Source organism: Nansenia antarctica, assembly GCF_963989245.1.
Source record: "Nansenia antarctica genome assembly, chromosome: 1".
NCBI classification, from domain to species: Eukaryota; Metazoa; Chordata; class Actinopteri; order Argentiniformes; family Microstomatidae; genus Nansenia; species Nansenia antarctica.
This window is the reverse complement of record NC_137674.1, coordinates 99,482,595-99,496,001: the sequence shown is the minus strand read 5'-3', so window position 1 is coordinate 99,496,001 and position 13,407 is coordinate 99,482,595. Positions and strand designations below refer to the sequence as shown.

Sequence of the window (13,407 nt, the reverse complement as noted above, 5' to 3'; positions counted from 1 at the left end):
GAATTGATGAACAAAGCTTTAATTACTTTATACTCCTTATCCCAGACCTGAGCACAATAGCTCTGGCACCTGAAACCAACAAGCTCTGCGGTATGAACAATGACTGGGCACGTTGGTTGGCTCTCTACAAATTAATCTGAGTAGCAGTAAATGGGTTGGAGAATGTGCCCAGTCAAAGTATGCTAAACCTAATATTTACTGGAAGGTTATGAAATACCCTCTAAGCAATGACAAAGCCACCAAGCCAACGGCCTCTATTTACTTGAAGTGGATGCCTTTCTATGATAGTCACTGGCACACTGTGTACACACACACACACACACACACACACACACACACACACACACACACACACACACACACACACACACATTGAGTATACACACTTGAATATTTGGAATGTTCACTTTCCCTGTGCAGCCATTTAAAAAAAAAAGTTTTACAATGACCCTTTTTATTAGAGAGAAAAAAAAAAGAAGGGCACAAACAAAACAATTGCTAATCCCTAATGCTTCCAACTCGTAACGCACGTAGGACCAGGGGGAACAGTTATTAAGAATCTAATGGCTTCCTGTTGATGTAACTATTACTTCCTGGAAACATTTCTCTCCATGTTTTTTTCCTTGAGTCCTCAGCCATCGTATCAAGAATCTAAATGTAGGACTGAGAAGGTGTGTGTGTGTGTGGTGTGTGTGTGTGTGTGTGTGTGTGTGTGTGTGTGTATGGGGGAGGGGGGGTGTTAGGGTGAAGGAGGTCTTCTGCTACTGCGGTGATGCTGCTCTCGGACACAGGCCTGTGATAGACTGGGGAAGATTGGGATCAGAAAGACCAGGCAAGGAGTGTGTGTGTGTGCGTGTGTATGTGTGTGTGTGTGTGTGTGTGTGTGTGTGTGTGGGTTGGCCAGTCAGGGATTCTGAGACTGAGTCAAGCTGCTGGACTGCTCTGGCCTATTGGACAGGGAGAGTGTGCGTGAGAGGCTGGGAACACTGCAGCCTATGAGCAGTGAGTATTTCGGGGAGGATGACTTCACTGCTGAAGCTTGGCGATGACAGCAGAGGAGGGCGGCGTTTGTTATGAGTACGTTTGGATGATGGAATTCATCCGGTGGACGCTCTCATCTTGGGAGGGCTGCAGATAGGCAGACTGCAAGCACACAGTGAACAGACACACACACACACACACACACACACACACACACACACCCATCCACCCACCCACCCACCCACCAAATCACCCACCCACACAACCACCCACCCACCCACCCACTCACCCACCCACCCACCCACACACACACACCCACCCACACCCCCCCCACACACACACACACACACACACACACACACACACACACACACAGCGAAACAGACACAAACAGAAGCGAGTGAACACACAGTGAGCACAGTGAACACACAGACAACACACAGTCAACACACAGTGAACACTCACACACACACACACACACACACACACACACACAATCTGTCTAGCTCAGTAACAGTCTAAGTTTGGTCTGTGGGTAACACATGACATCATGCCACCCTTATCCACACTCGTCCCATTACCACCACTTCATTATTAAGACTAGAGTCTTGTTCAACAGCTCATTCCCAGGCCTTCCAGACAGCAGACCCTTAATGTCATTAGAGCTGCATTCACAACAAAGCACAACCCCTTTGCAACAATTAGAGATGGTTAGAATTCAGTAGACTCTCACCATGAGAACATCACCTAATTGGAAATCCTTCGTTTGAAGTCCTTTAAAAAACCACAGCTAATTACACCGAGAGAGATGACGTAAGGTGTAATTAGAATGTGAGGAGCCTGTCATTAACTTGTGTTAACAACTCCTCCAGTAGCCAAATACCTCATTTCTACAACAGGCTGGAATCCCAATGGCTCTCCAGAGTGGAAGAAATACAGCAGCATGGTGAATTAGCTATGACAATTAACATAAACCCAATTATAGAGTATATAACTAGTAAATGGACACTGTGTGTTAGGTGTGTGTTGGGGGTTTGGTAGGTGTGTGTTGGGGGGGGGGGGTGTTAGGTATGTGTTGGGTGTGTGTTGGGTGTGTGAGGTTCCTCCAACACTTACAACTCCACAACCATCTGTAGCTCCTCAGCCAGCAGGGGGCGATGTCTGACTGGGGAGGCAGCCGAATAGCCCCAGCCAGAGAGAGGGGCTGTCAAGTATCAGTGTGTGTGTGTGTGTGTGTGTGCTCCCAGTTCTCTGAGCTTGCGTGTCACTGCCGTGTATTGACATTCAGTAGCATGCCAGTACCGTGTTCAGTAGGAGTTACTAGTGTGCAGACTCCTGTGTTGATGGGGGATTTATGTCTGTCTAGATTTATGGCCCTTCCATGAAAAACAGCCATACGTCACTGTCAGCGTGTTTGTTCCAAGGCCTTTATGACAGACATCTGCATCACACTGGTTTATTCAGGGTTCTGTCATCTGCACACATTCAGACTGCCTTGCTGTGGTAACAAGGAGCAGTGAGCGTTCAATTTGGCGAACAATAGCCATTTAATTGAGGTTCAATGTTGTGTGTGTATGTTGATATGAGTATGATCCCACAGATTACCTGGGAACATTAATTAATAAAGAGAGATCAATCCTTCAGTCTGCTTGTAGTCATAAGCAGGTATCAAACTGCAAAGATGAGGAATCTGCTTTGATTTGAATGGGTGGGGGGGGGTTGAGTCAATATGTGTGATGTCCTATCTTGCCGTGTTACGCATGCTGAATACCTTACAGAGGGGAGGGGCCACAGGGCTGAACAGTCCGTGAGACAGAGCAAAAAAAAACAAGCAGGAAAAAAAAAAAGAAAAAAGAAACACCTGTGTCACTGTCAATGTAAAAGAAACACGGTTTGAACTTTGGGCATGGCTCCTGATAGGTTTCCATGACTACGGTTCCAAACGGAGTTCGAGTTGGGAATACCAGGGAGAGGCAACAAGAACAACACAGCAAATCCCCAAAGACACAGGCATTCCCCTCCACAGGGCTACATGTTTACAGAGGCCATTCAGAAGATGCTTTTGTCCAAAGCGACTTACAGTATGGTATAATTGGTCCCAGCGGGAAGCTGACTTGCAATCTTAGCAATGCTCTACCAACTGGGGGGACCACATACAGTACTGTATGTTTTTAGTCTGATTCTGAGTGTGTCTCTCTCTCTCTCTCTCTCTCTCTCTGGAGTCTCAGGCTAACGTCTGGCGGTGTTTGCTTCTCTAGAACCATCCATTGCTCTGGTGGGATCTGAACTGTAGCCTATTGTTGTATCATACTGAATAACAAAAACATCTGGCCAAGGTCAATATTATCTGCTGTCATCATGTACAGGTGCATAACACATCAAATCTGAGTCCTAAAATATCATTTTTCTACTCCTGTGATTAAAGAGTGGAAGAAAGTCAATGTTTAAATAAGAGTTTTGCTTGACAAATTAGAATCCAATTATTGTTATTGTGATGCAAACACATATCCAAAAACAGAATTGCAATATAACCTGAATTTAATAAGTTAATGAGCATGATAATGTTGTCATCACTTTTGGCAGAAAGACCATAACAAATTGAGCTCAAGTGAAATACAGAGAAATGGATTTGTTAAAAGGAGATCACTCTCCCTCTCTAGAACCTTCCCTACCTTCAAGGCTTTCTGGGCTGGTTCACTGGATCCAATAATGATGAGGCCCGGCCCACCCATGCTGCAGAAACTCTTCAGGTGTAGGCCTTCCAGAACAGGGACAGTGGACACAGCATAGTCCTGCAAAACACAAGCCTATTGGATGAGAGGGTAGCATAGTCCTGCAAAACACAAGCCTATTGGATGAGAGGGTAGCATAGTCCTGCAAAACACAAGCCTATTGGATGAGAGGGTAGCATAGTCCTGGGAAACACAAGCTTATTGGATGAGAGGGTAGCATAGTCCTGCAAAACACAATCCTATTGGATGAGAGGGTAGCATAGTCCTGCAAAACACAAGCCCAAGCCTATTGGATGAGACATGTCCCATAGGAAAGGTACTGCTCAGTGATAAATGAGCAGTAGGTCAGTGTCATTTGCATTGTGGTTTCTATGGTGTTCAGGGTTTACCCACCTGTTTTCTTTTTTAACACTACATCCCTGGTACTGCCCATAATAACACAACCGGGGAAGAAACTCCCCGGATATGGCACCCACCATTGGTTGAGTGTCTGAGAGATGAGGCCACAGAAACCCAGGCCACTGGCCCCTCCACTCAGTGTGTAATTCTAGAGGACGTTTGGGGACTGTTCTCACTCTGATGTGATCTGGGGTCTCTCCTCACATCCTCTCCCCTCCCCTCTGTCCAGAGGGGAGGGACTCCAATGACCTTCCTCACTAGCATCCCATTGAGAGCACTACTAGGTCAAAACCTTAAATTGACCCTGACCATAACCAAACCTAATCCTTAAACCTATCCACATTTTAATCAATTCGGAAATTCAACATTGATTCGTTGAATTCTCAGGTTTTCCTTTTCTTGACACTCTATTGCTGATGTACCAAACTATTTCAGCTCTGATGAAGTTGAAGATGAAGATGAAGAAGATGATGATGATGAAGATGATGATGATGATGAAGAAGAAGATGAAGATGATGATGATGATGATGAAGAAGATGATGATGATGATGTGTCAGAGGCATGCTTTGTCATATTTGCCTCATGGGTCCAGTTTAGATTCCCCCCGGGCTGGACCATTAGGGACAAACTGAAACTCTCTTAAGACAAGATCAAAGCAAATCTTTTTTTTCTGCTGCATTTCCTGGCAGTTTGCCATGTGTGAAATTGCCCTCGACTCATCATCACCGGTGCCTTTCCTTTCCTACCCTTAACTCCCTTCTTGGAGTTCCTCTTAAATCAAAGCTGCCCTCATGCATTATCAGCAGAGAGAGAGGAGGCTATTGAGCTAAAACAGTGATTCAGTAGAAAAAGCAGTCTTCCCTCGAGCTTATCATTAGTCATGATAAAACACCTCGTACAGTAGAGAGTCCCAAGCTTTACTCCACCACATAATGCAATCTTCACTGTTCCGATTTTACTGTACCATCTACATTTGTAGTGAGTATGTCCGTTATGGTGTCTGAAACTATGTTGTGACCCTAAGAGCTGGTGGAGATGTCTCCCCTGTACATTGACCTCATTCTCTCTCCGTTTCCCCCTGCAACGCTAGGGTCATTAAGAAGAATAGAATGTTCTTTGACATAACTGTTTCTAAAACCCACACATCTGCAGATAATCCTGGACTGAATAGAACAGGCTGTAAAATGATCTTAAAATTTGATAAAGGGGAGAAAAAAAACAATGGGAGCTGAGAGAGGGGAAAAACCGTTGTATGTTTTGCCAGAACTGCACCATCAAACCCCGACTTATCGAGGATAACGAGAAACAGTGAGAGCTGTGTTATGTGGAATTCAAATTAGATACGGACAGGAGCGGAAACAGGGCAGTGAAGCTTTATTCAGATTACTGGTAGAGAGGTTGAACTCTCAAGGACACGAACCGACCACGACCCTCTTCTGAGTCAAGGTGACTGAGGTGAATCCTTGTGTGCTACCTTGCTATCTGCTCGTATGCACTTATCTGAAAGGACTTGACGAGTGAACACCTTCATTCTGTCATAGTACTTTCACGTATCCCGTCATTACAAATCAATGGAATGGAATGGAAGCATGTGTTTGACAGCATTCCTTATTCCATTCTATGCATTACGGATGAGTCCGTCCTCCGATTTCTGCACCACCCTCTCCTACTGTATGTAAGGTAAAATAAATGTTTTTTAACAGGAAGGAGCTTAACTCCAGACCTCTAGTTTCTCCCAGCTACTTATTTAATCAATTCAAGTCAATAAGAAGATTCTGACTCAGTCAGCCAGGTCCAAATCAATGCCTGTGTATAATACCCTGAGGACAGTGAGGACTGAAGTTGAGTGTGTGTGTGTGTGTGTGTGTGTGTGTGTGTGTGTGTGTGTGTGTGTGTGTGTGTGTGTGTGCGTGCGTGTGCGTGCGTGCGTGTGTGTGTGTGTGTGTGCGCGTGTGCACAAGTATGCGTGTGCGTGCGCACCATCGATTTACACCATAATTACCTCAGTCAATCCAAGTCACGGATGCTGTTGAGTTACTAAGCGAAGTCTGAATGATCCTACGCACTGCACTCACTCACCTTGAACGCGTCCGCCAGGATCTCAGCACCTCGCTGATTGGTCCTCTTGGACAGCCCCACGAAGAACTCTCTGCCTGAGGAGAAGCAAAGGCAGGCGGGAGTCAAGTCAGTGGCCGGTATGCGGCAAAGCAGAGCGTAGCCAGGAGAAGAGAGTGGCCTAAAGACCCTGGGTCAGTCCCTACAGCAGACGGATAGGTGTAGCTGCTGAGCTTTTACAAATGAGCCGTCAGCTCCAGCCGCTGCCAAGAGGAAATGTTTCTAGCTCTGCCATGTGAAACCCATTTCAGCTGGAAGGGAACGAAGAGGGAGAGAGAAAGCCAATGTCTAGAAACTCAATTAGGTGTACTAGTGCTTTTTCCAAAGCCCTCTCTCTCTCTCTCTGTGCAGCGTCAGAGAGAAAGATCTACCGTTTGCTCTCTACCACAGCACCACCGTAACACAATGTACAGAAAAACTTGAATGAAGACTGTGCTCTGCTTGTCAGTGCTCATCAGGGTTATTGGGAGACGCCTGGGGAACAGAGTGAGCCTCTGTGAGGTACGGTAGGGATGGAGGAGTGGGGTTCTAGCTCACCAACTACTTGTCAATCAAGATTTTTTTTTTTTTGTTGCAGAGCTATTGTGAGGTCAGAAACTACAGAAAGATGCAATCACCTAATTGGTAGTGATGAGGGGAGTTCTCCTACTTACATTGTACACAGAGTGGTGTACAGAGGGGGGTAGTGGTGGTCTAGTGGATAGTGTGTTGGACTTCCGATCGGAAGGTTGTGAGTTCAAATCCCGCCTGAAGCCACACCACTACTAGTGTGCCCTTGAGTAAGGTACTTAGCCCTCAGTTACTCCAGGGGGAATGTCCCTGTAATTCGTAATTGTAAGTCGCTTTGGATAAAAGCGTCTGCTAAATGGCAAAATTATTATAATTATAATTATAGTGTGTAGGCGCTATATAAATTGATAAATGAATTACTATTATTATTATTATTATTATTATTATTATTATGATTATATGTTATATAGTATTACAATATTATTATTACTATAAGCCCTCCCTCCCATTTGAAGACATATCAACGTATTATTGTATACTGTAATTGTACGTACCAGGCCATATCTATGTATGGAGTATCATTACTTATGATAAAAGAGAAATTGTGAATCAAAGCCAACAATCAGGATGGATATAACAGACAGTGGTGTTAAGGTGAGGTGATTGAGGTGAGGTGATTGAGATGAGGTGATTGAGATGAGGTGATTGAGGTGAGGTGATTGAGGTGAGGTGTACCTGTGAAGAGGACGTCTCCTCCATCCAGAGTGGCAGTCTCGTCTGTCATCTCAACGATGTTCAGATCCAGCTCCTTTAGTGCCCTCTTCATGGCCTCCGTCTGGAAAACACACACACAAGCATTTATTATATTGTGCGCGCACACACACACACACACACACGCGCGCACACACACACACACACACACACACACACACACACACACACACACACACACACACACACACACACACACACACACACAAGCATCCATTACCTCAGTCTGTACCACACAGTGACAGATAGTAATACATACACAGGCAGGCACGCACGCACACAGACATGGACACACGCACACACACACACACACACACACACACACACACACACACACACACACACACACAGTGAACACTGGCAATGAATACCGCGGACAGCCTCATAAAACAGCACCAACAGAAAAACGCACCATTATGATGTCATCATATTGTGCCAGATACAAGAGTTAAAAGGCACACACACACTATCAGACAGCAGCCCGCCGGTTCCAGAGTACACTCACGCAATAAAACCAGACTGGTCTGTCCAAGAGATCATCATGACATCATCTCTGTGAGCCACAAGGTGATGTCATAGCAGAGGAAGTATGTTAAAACTTTTACGAGGCCGCAGATCTGGAAAAGGGGGTACAGGAAGAGACCAACATGGACCTAACAAGTCTTCTCTAAGTCTTCCTGGAAGACTCTCTGGGTCAGCTGTCACCCCCCCCCCCCCCCCCCCTCCCCCCGTTAGGACCGGAGCAGCTGTTCTGGTCCTGTGCTGGGTCCGTCTGCTCTCTAAACCGCACAGCCAGGTTTTACTGTCCCGTCTTTTGAGGGTCTCGTGGGAGCTGTGAGCAGGGGTGATGTTAGCGTAGCATCAGTGTTTCCACAGCCCTATCTCACCATGACCTCAGCCTGTTCGCTCATCGAAAGGCTTCTGCTTCTCCTCACCACGGCAGGGCCAAGACATGAGGTCATGCAGCAGGCCAGGTAGGCTGCAGTGCAAAAGGCCAGGCCACAGATGTTTACCTCCAGATAACACGACGACAACAACAGCACTCAGATAAATCAGACCGTTTTCTCACTCTTGTGTGACATCGTGTGTGTGTGTGTGTGTGTGTGTGTGTGTGTGTGTGTGTGTGGTGTGTGTGGGTGTTTGTAATGTGTGTGTGTGTGTGTGTGTGTGGGTGTGCATAATAACAAGTAACTGTTGATTTGTTTTGGACGGGCTGTATTTGTTTGGAGGACTCTGATTGGATGACCTTTGGCTGATCCCTGGCTCACGGAGACAACAGCACCTGTATAAACTCTTCACAAAGACAGAGTGGCCTGCTCTTCATCTGCTGTGGCAGTGCTAAGCATCATTTAGCACAAACTCAACCACTACAGCACCTCCAAGAGTAGTGAAAACCTCTCCTCTCCTCTTCTCTCCTCTCCTCTCCTCTCCTCTCCTCTCCGTCCTTCAACTCCTTAAGAGGAACGCTGTGTCCTTTTCACCAATGGGTAAAATTTACTGTCAAGTTCTTAGCATCTTTGGGGAGGTGAACTATGAAAGGGAGGTTAGCTACCCACTCTTTACTTTACAGGTGTCACTCCATCACCACCCTCTCTTTCCCCTCGCTCTGCATGGCCATTACTACTCTTTCCCCCACTGCCTCTCCATTGGCCCTCTCTTTCCTCTCTGCCTCTCCATTGGCCCTCTCTTTCCTCTCTGCCTCTCTATTGGCCCTCTCTTTCCCCTCTGCCTCCCCATTGGCCCTCTCTTTCCTCTCTGCCTCTCCATTGGCCCTCTCTTTCCTCTCTGCCTCTCTATTGGCCCTCTCTTTCCTCTCTGCCTCTCCATTGGCCCTCTCTTTCCCCTCTGCCTCTCCATTGGCCCTCTCTTCGCTCTCGCTCTGCCTCCCCATTGGCCCTCTCTTTCCTCTCTGCCTCTCCATTGGCCCTCTCTTTCCTCTCTGCCTCTCCATTGGCCCTCTCTTTCCTCTCTGCCTCTCCATTGGCCCTCTCTTTCCTCTCTGCCTCCCCATTGGCCCTCTCTTTCCCCTCTGCCTCCCTATTGGCCCTCAATTCTCCCTCTCTCTGCCTCCCCATTGGCCCTCTCTTTCCCCTGTGCGCGCCTATTGGCCCTCTCTTCCCCCTCTCTCTGCCTCCCCATGTGACACACAGGGGCCATCATAGCTGCAGTGCCTCAGGAATCATCCAGAGCTTGTGGACTAGCCCTCAGCCTTCAAGCATTTCCTCTGACATCACTGGAGGTGGTCTGTCTGAGAGCCGCCGGGGGCAACAGAGTGAAACACAACTACCCCTATACACAGGCGCCGATGATGTGTATGTGTGCACATACGTGTGTGTGTGTGTGTGTATGTGTGCGTGTGTGTTGGGGTGGGGTGGGGGGATCGAACTGTTGTGGGGATGTCTCTTTCCACCTGGACCCCCAAAATAGTTACAGATCATCTGTGATACAACGCATGGTTGGGTGGGTTAGTCCAATTGGCAAAGCCAATGGAAGGTGTGCAATCAGCGACAGAGGAGAGGAGAGGAGAGGAGAGGAGAGGTGTGGGTGGTGGGGTTCCCTGTAGACAAGCAGAGCTCAGAGGACGAGCATATGGAGGGGGAAAATAGGGTATACAACTGTTACGGTCTAGAGATTACAATGTAAAGTGTCTGACATGCACTAAGCAGATGGCGATAAATTCTGGGTTTCCTGGAAATGACACCTCGAAGAAAATCTGCGGAACGAACCTCACAGCATGCGTTACGTAACACAGCATCGTTCACAGCTTACATCAGCGACAGAGCGGGTGCCTTATGAAATCGTTGTTGTGAACGTTTCACAAAAGGCTCTTGTAAAAATGCGCAAAACATGTGTGTTAAACGAGAGGGTGATAAATAAGAGGGGTTATTCAGACTAATTTTAATGAAAGCTATTAACTTGTTAGCATGAGCCAAATTCATGCTAATAACACAAATGAGAAGTCCAAATTCTATTTAGTCATTAGTACAGAGTGTCCCCGAACAAGTCTCCTTGTTGGTAAAAGACCACAACACAACACAAATGAAATCCACATAATTAGTGATACTAACGTCTCACAGTATCTGGTGCCCTTTCTTTCCATCTCTCCTTGTAGAAACACCTCCATTGTCTATTACTTGGCATCAGGGGAGGCTGGTGGAGGTTGAAATCGGAGGTCGGGCTCATTATAATGCACGGAATGGAATGAGGGATGGTATCGATCACGCGTGTTCAGAAATGAGGCAGAGAGGTGAATGGCAGGCCTCCCCTACTTGGCATTCTCTGGCACCTCTCTGCCTCATTACTGAACGCATTTCAATTCCGTACAAAATGGCAACAAACGTCTGAGATAATTGACATGCCATCATTCATTCAGCTGAATGAATTCTTCTTTGGCAGATATCAGAAGCAAGGTGGGTTTTCTTACGTGCGCTGTGTGTGTCTTAGTTATCTGCACTGAGGCAGACCTGTTGGTGCTGTAATCATAATTGAGGCAAGGCCTCCTATCGGCCTCAGACAGGGAAAACAATTAGCATGCGCTGGGCCTCCACAGGGCTCCGCAGACATGGCGCTAATTATAATAAATGAACCTTGATGTTGACAATGCCTCTCCACAGCGTGCCAAAGAGCTTCTCCTCAGCTCACCCCAAAAGCATGAACAAGAGCCCTCCAACGGGATGAGAGAGGGTTGGGGCTAGGGTAGGTCATATGCAGTACAGATATACTGGATCTCTCTCTGTGCCTATTTGTTTATCTCCTCCTTCTTCTCCTTTATTAAGGCTCACAATCATACATCTTCATCAGCATCCTCCTTACTGACTTGAATCGTTATTGTTCTCTCTCTCTCTCTCTCCTCTCTCTCCTCTCCTCTCTCCCCCCTCTCTCCCCTCTCTCTCTCTCTCCCCCCCCTCTCTCTCTCTCTCCCCCCCCCCCCCCCCACACACACACTTTTATACTGTATCACAGCTTTACTATCACTCAATGACAAGACAGTAAGGTACCACTCACAAGGGTAGGCAACAGTTACAAGTGGTCTGAAGTCATTTAACTTCAATATCAACTGACCCTCAGAGTAGGGTCAACTACTGGTCGGTCCAACTATTGGTTATCTTCTCTTTTCTCTATCCTCTCGTTCTCTCTCACTCTCTCCCCCCCCCCCCACCCCCCCACCCCCACCCCCCCTCTCTCCTTCCCCCTCATTCTCTTCCAGACACGCACGGCAGGGCCAAGAATGCACCTCCTGGATACCCGGCGGGCGCAGAGTGGCCATTATCTCTCCCTGGGACGGGACACCCAATATCCCACCCTGGCTGTGGAGTAGGGGTGCCAGCTCGGCTCTCTCAGCTCTCTGCACGCCACGCTCTCCACTGCTGGGGCTGTTCTGGCTGGCCAGGCCACACGCTGGGAGCCAGCCCCTGCTTTGAATGAGAAAGGGCCTTTTAAAATTCATGAGGGGGTTTGTGGGGCTGTTCTGGGGCCAGCCGGCCGCATTCCTCCCGTTCCTGCACAGACAGGGGAGACGGAGCAGAGAGAACAGCCTTTTATTTGGGGCTTTTATAGACCCCCCCCCCCCACCTCCCCATTGCCCTGGACGCTGCGATATCGCATCTAATTGCTAAAAAGAACCATCAGCCAAATAGAGCGCTCGGAGCATTCCGAATGGGAATGAAATACACAATGGCATTCCAGAACCTTGGCAAGAACTCTCCTCCCCCCGGTCACCCCCGGCGACAGAGTCCCACGCTCCATGATTCTAGAATTGGGACACAGAATTCCTCTCCATCTCAAGTGTCGTGAACCTCACTCTGGCAGGTGACTTGATGTTTGCTCAACAGCATTAATGGATTAATGGCAGGTGTGTCAAGGGGACACATTCCCAAGCCTTGGCCTGCAGCGTCGAGGGTCAGGGTCTCAGACAGGGAAGAATGGCTGGTTATGAAATCCTTAAAGGCCAGTTTACACTCTGGGGTACAGTATAGTATGTACTGTATCTACAGTTATCTGAGGAGTCATGGTACTTTTGCCATGTCACTGCCTTGAGATGATAGCTAGAGTCGACGACATGGTATTTTGGTTTGACGTCTTAATAGACTCCTTACACGAATGGAAAACATTTGAGTTCTTCCACTTTTATATGGCATGTTGGCATGGGTTTGAAGAGGCAAGCTCATGCGTCATGGCTGGTGCTTTGGCTTGACATCCGTAGCACAGATTATGCTGAAGGAGGATGCACCTGTGGAGGCTAGTGGAGGTAGAAATCGGAGGACAGGCTCATTGTAATGCATGGGACGGAATGAGGAATTCTAATACCATTTACATTACTTACTTGCTATCTGCTGGATAGCATTAAATAACGCAGAAAGAGTTCAAAGGGTGGAGGAATGCAGATCGGGAATAAAATGTTGGTAGTTCAAAGCTATCTACCCCCCCCCCCCGCCCTCCACCCCTGAGGAATTGGAATAAACACACACAGCTACTCATTAGCTATGCAAAACATCCAGCGGATAACACTATCAGATCTTTCCAGGTATTAGGCCGGATCTCTTGACGTCATGGAAGAACCGCGGATGAGACGACTCTCTTTGTTCAGACGATAGGGGGAAACGGGGTAAACGGGGAGCCTTAATGACCCAATCACCGTTTTGTCAAAGGTTTTGCTATGGTCAGTGATTCTCCTTGAGTGGTTGCTTGGAGAACAGTGCTTGCCTAAAGGGCGGCTTCAGCTCGGTGGCAGAACTGTGGAGAGTGTGTTTGTTAGCACTAATGGGATTCTGGGGGGGGGGGGGGGCTATTGTTACTATGATGCACATCAAATTCTCCATTACACAAACATGGCGTTGCCCCCCCCCCCCCCCCCCCCCGACCCGCGAGACATGACAAAGCACAACTGTACTGTAAAAAA

At 47.5% G+C, this 13,407-nt stretch overlaps 1 protein-coding gene across 1 annotated transcript in view; it reads right to left on the bottom strand.

Annotated features, from left to right (window-relative positions):
• The window catches only part of ddah1 (dimethylarginine dimethylaminohydrolase 1), a 58,333-nt gene that overhangs the window by 8,522 nt on the left and 36,404 nt on the right, over positions 1–13,407 (bottom strand). The window contains exons 2-4 of the mRNA XM_080544451.1: positions 7,473–7,572; positions 6,192–6,265; positions 3,654–3,773 (exon numbers count right to left, since the gene is read on the bottom strand). Coding sequence (XP_080400577.1) covers positions 3,654–3,773; positions 6,192–6,265; positions 7,473–7,572 — 294 coding nt within the window. The remainder of the gene's footprint in view (positions 1–3,653; positions 3,774–6,191; positions 6,266–7,472; positions 7,573–13,407) is intronic.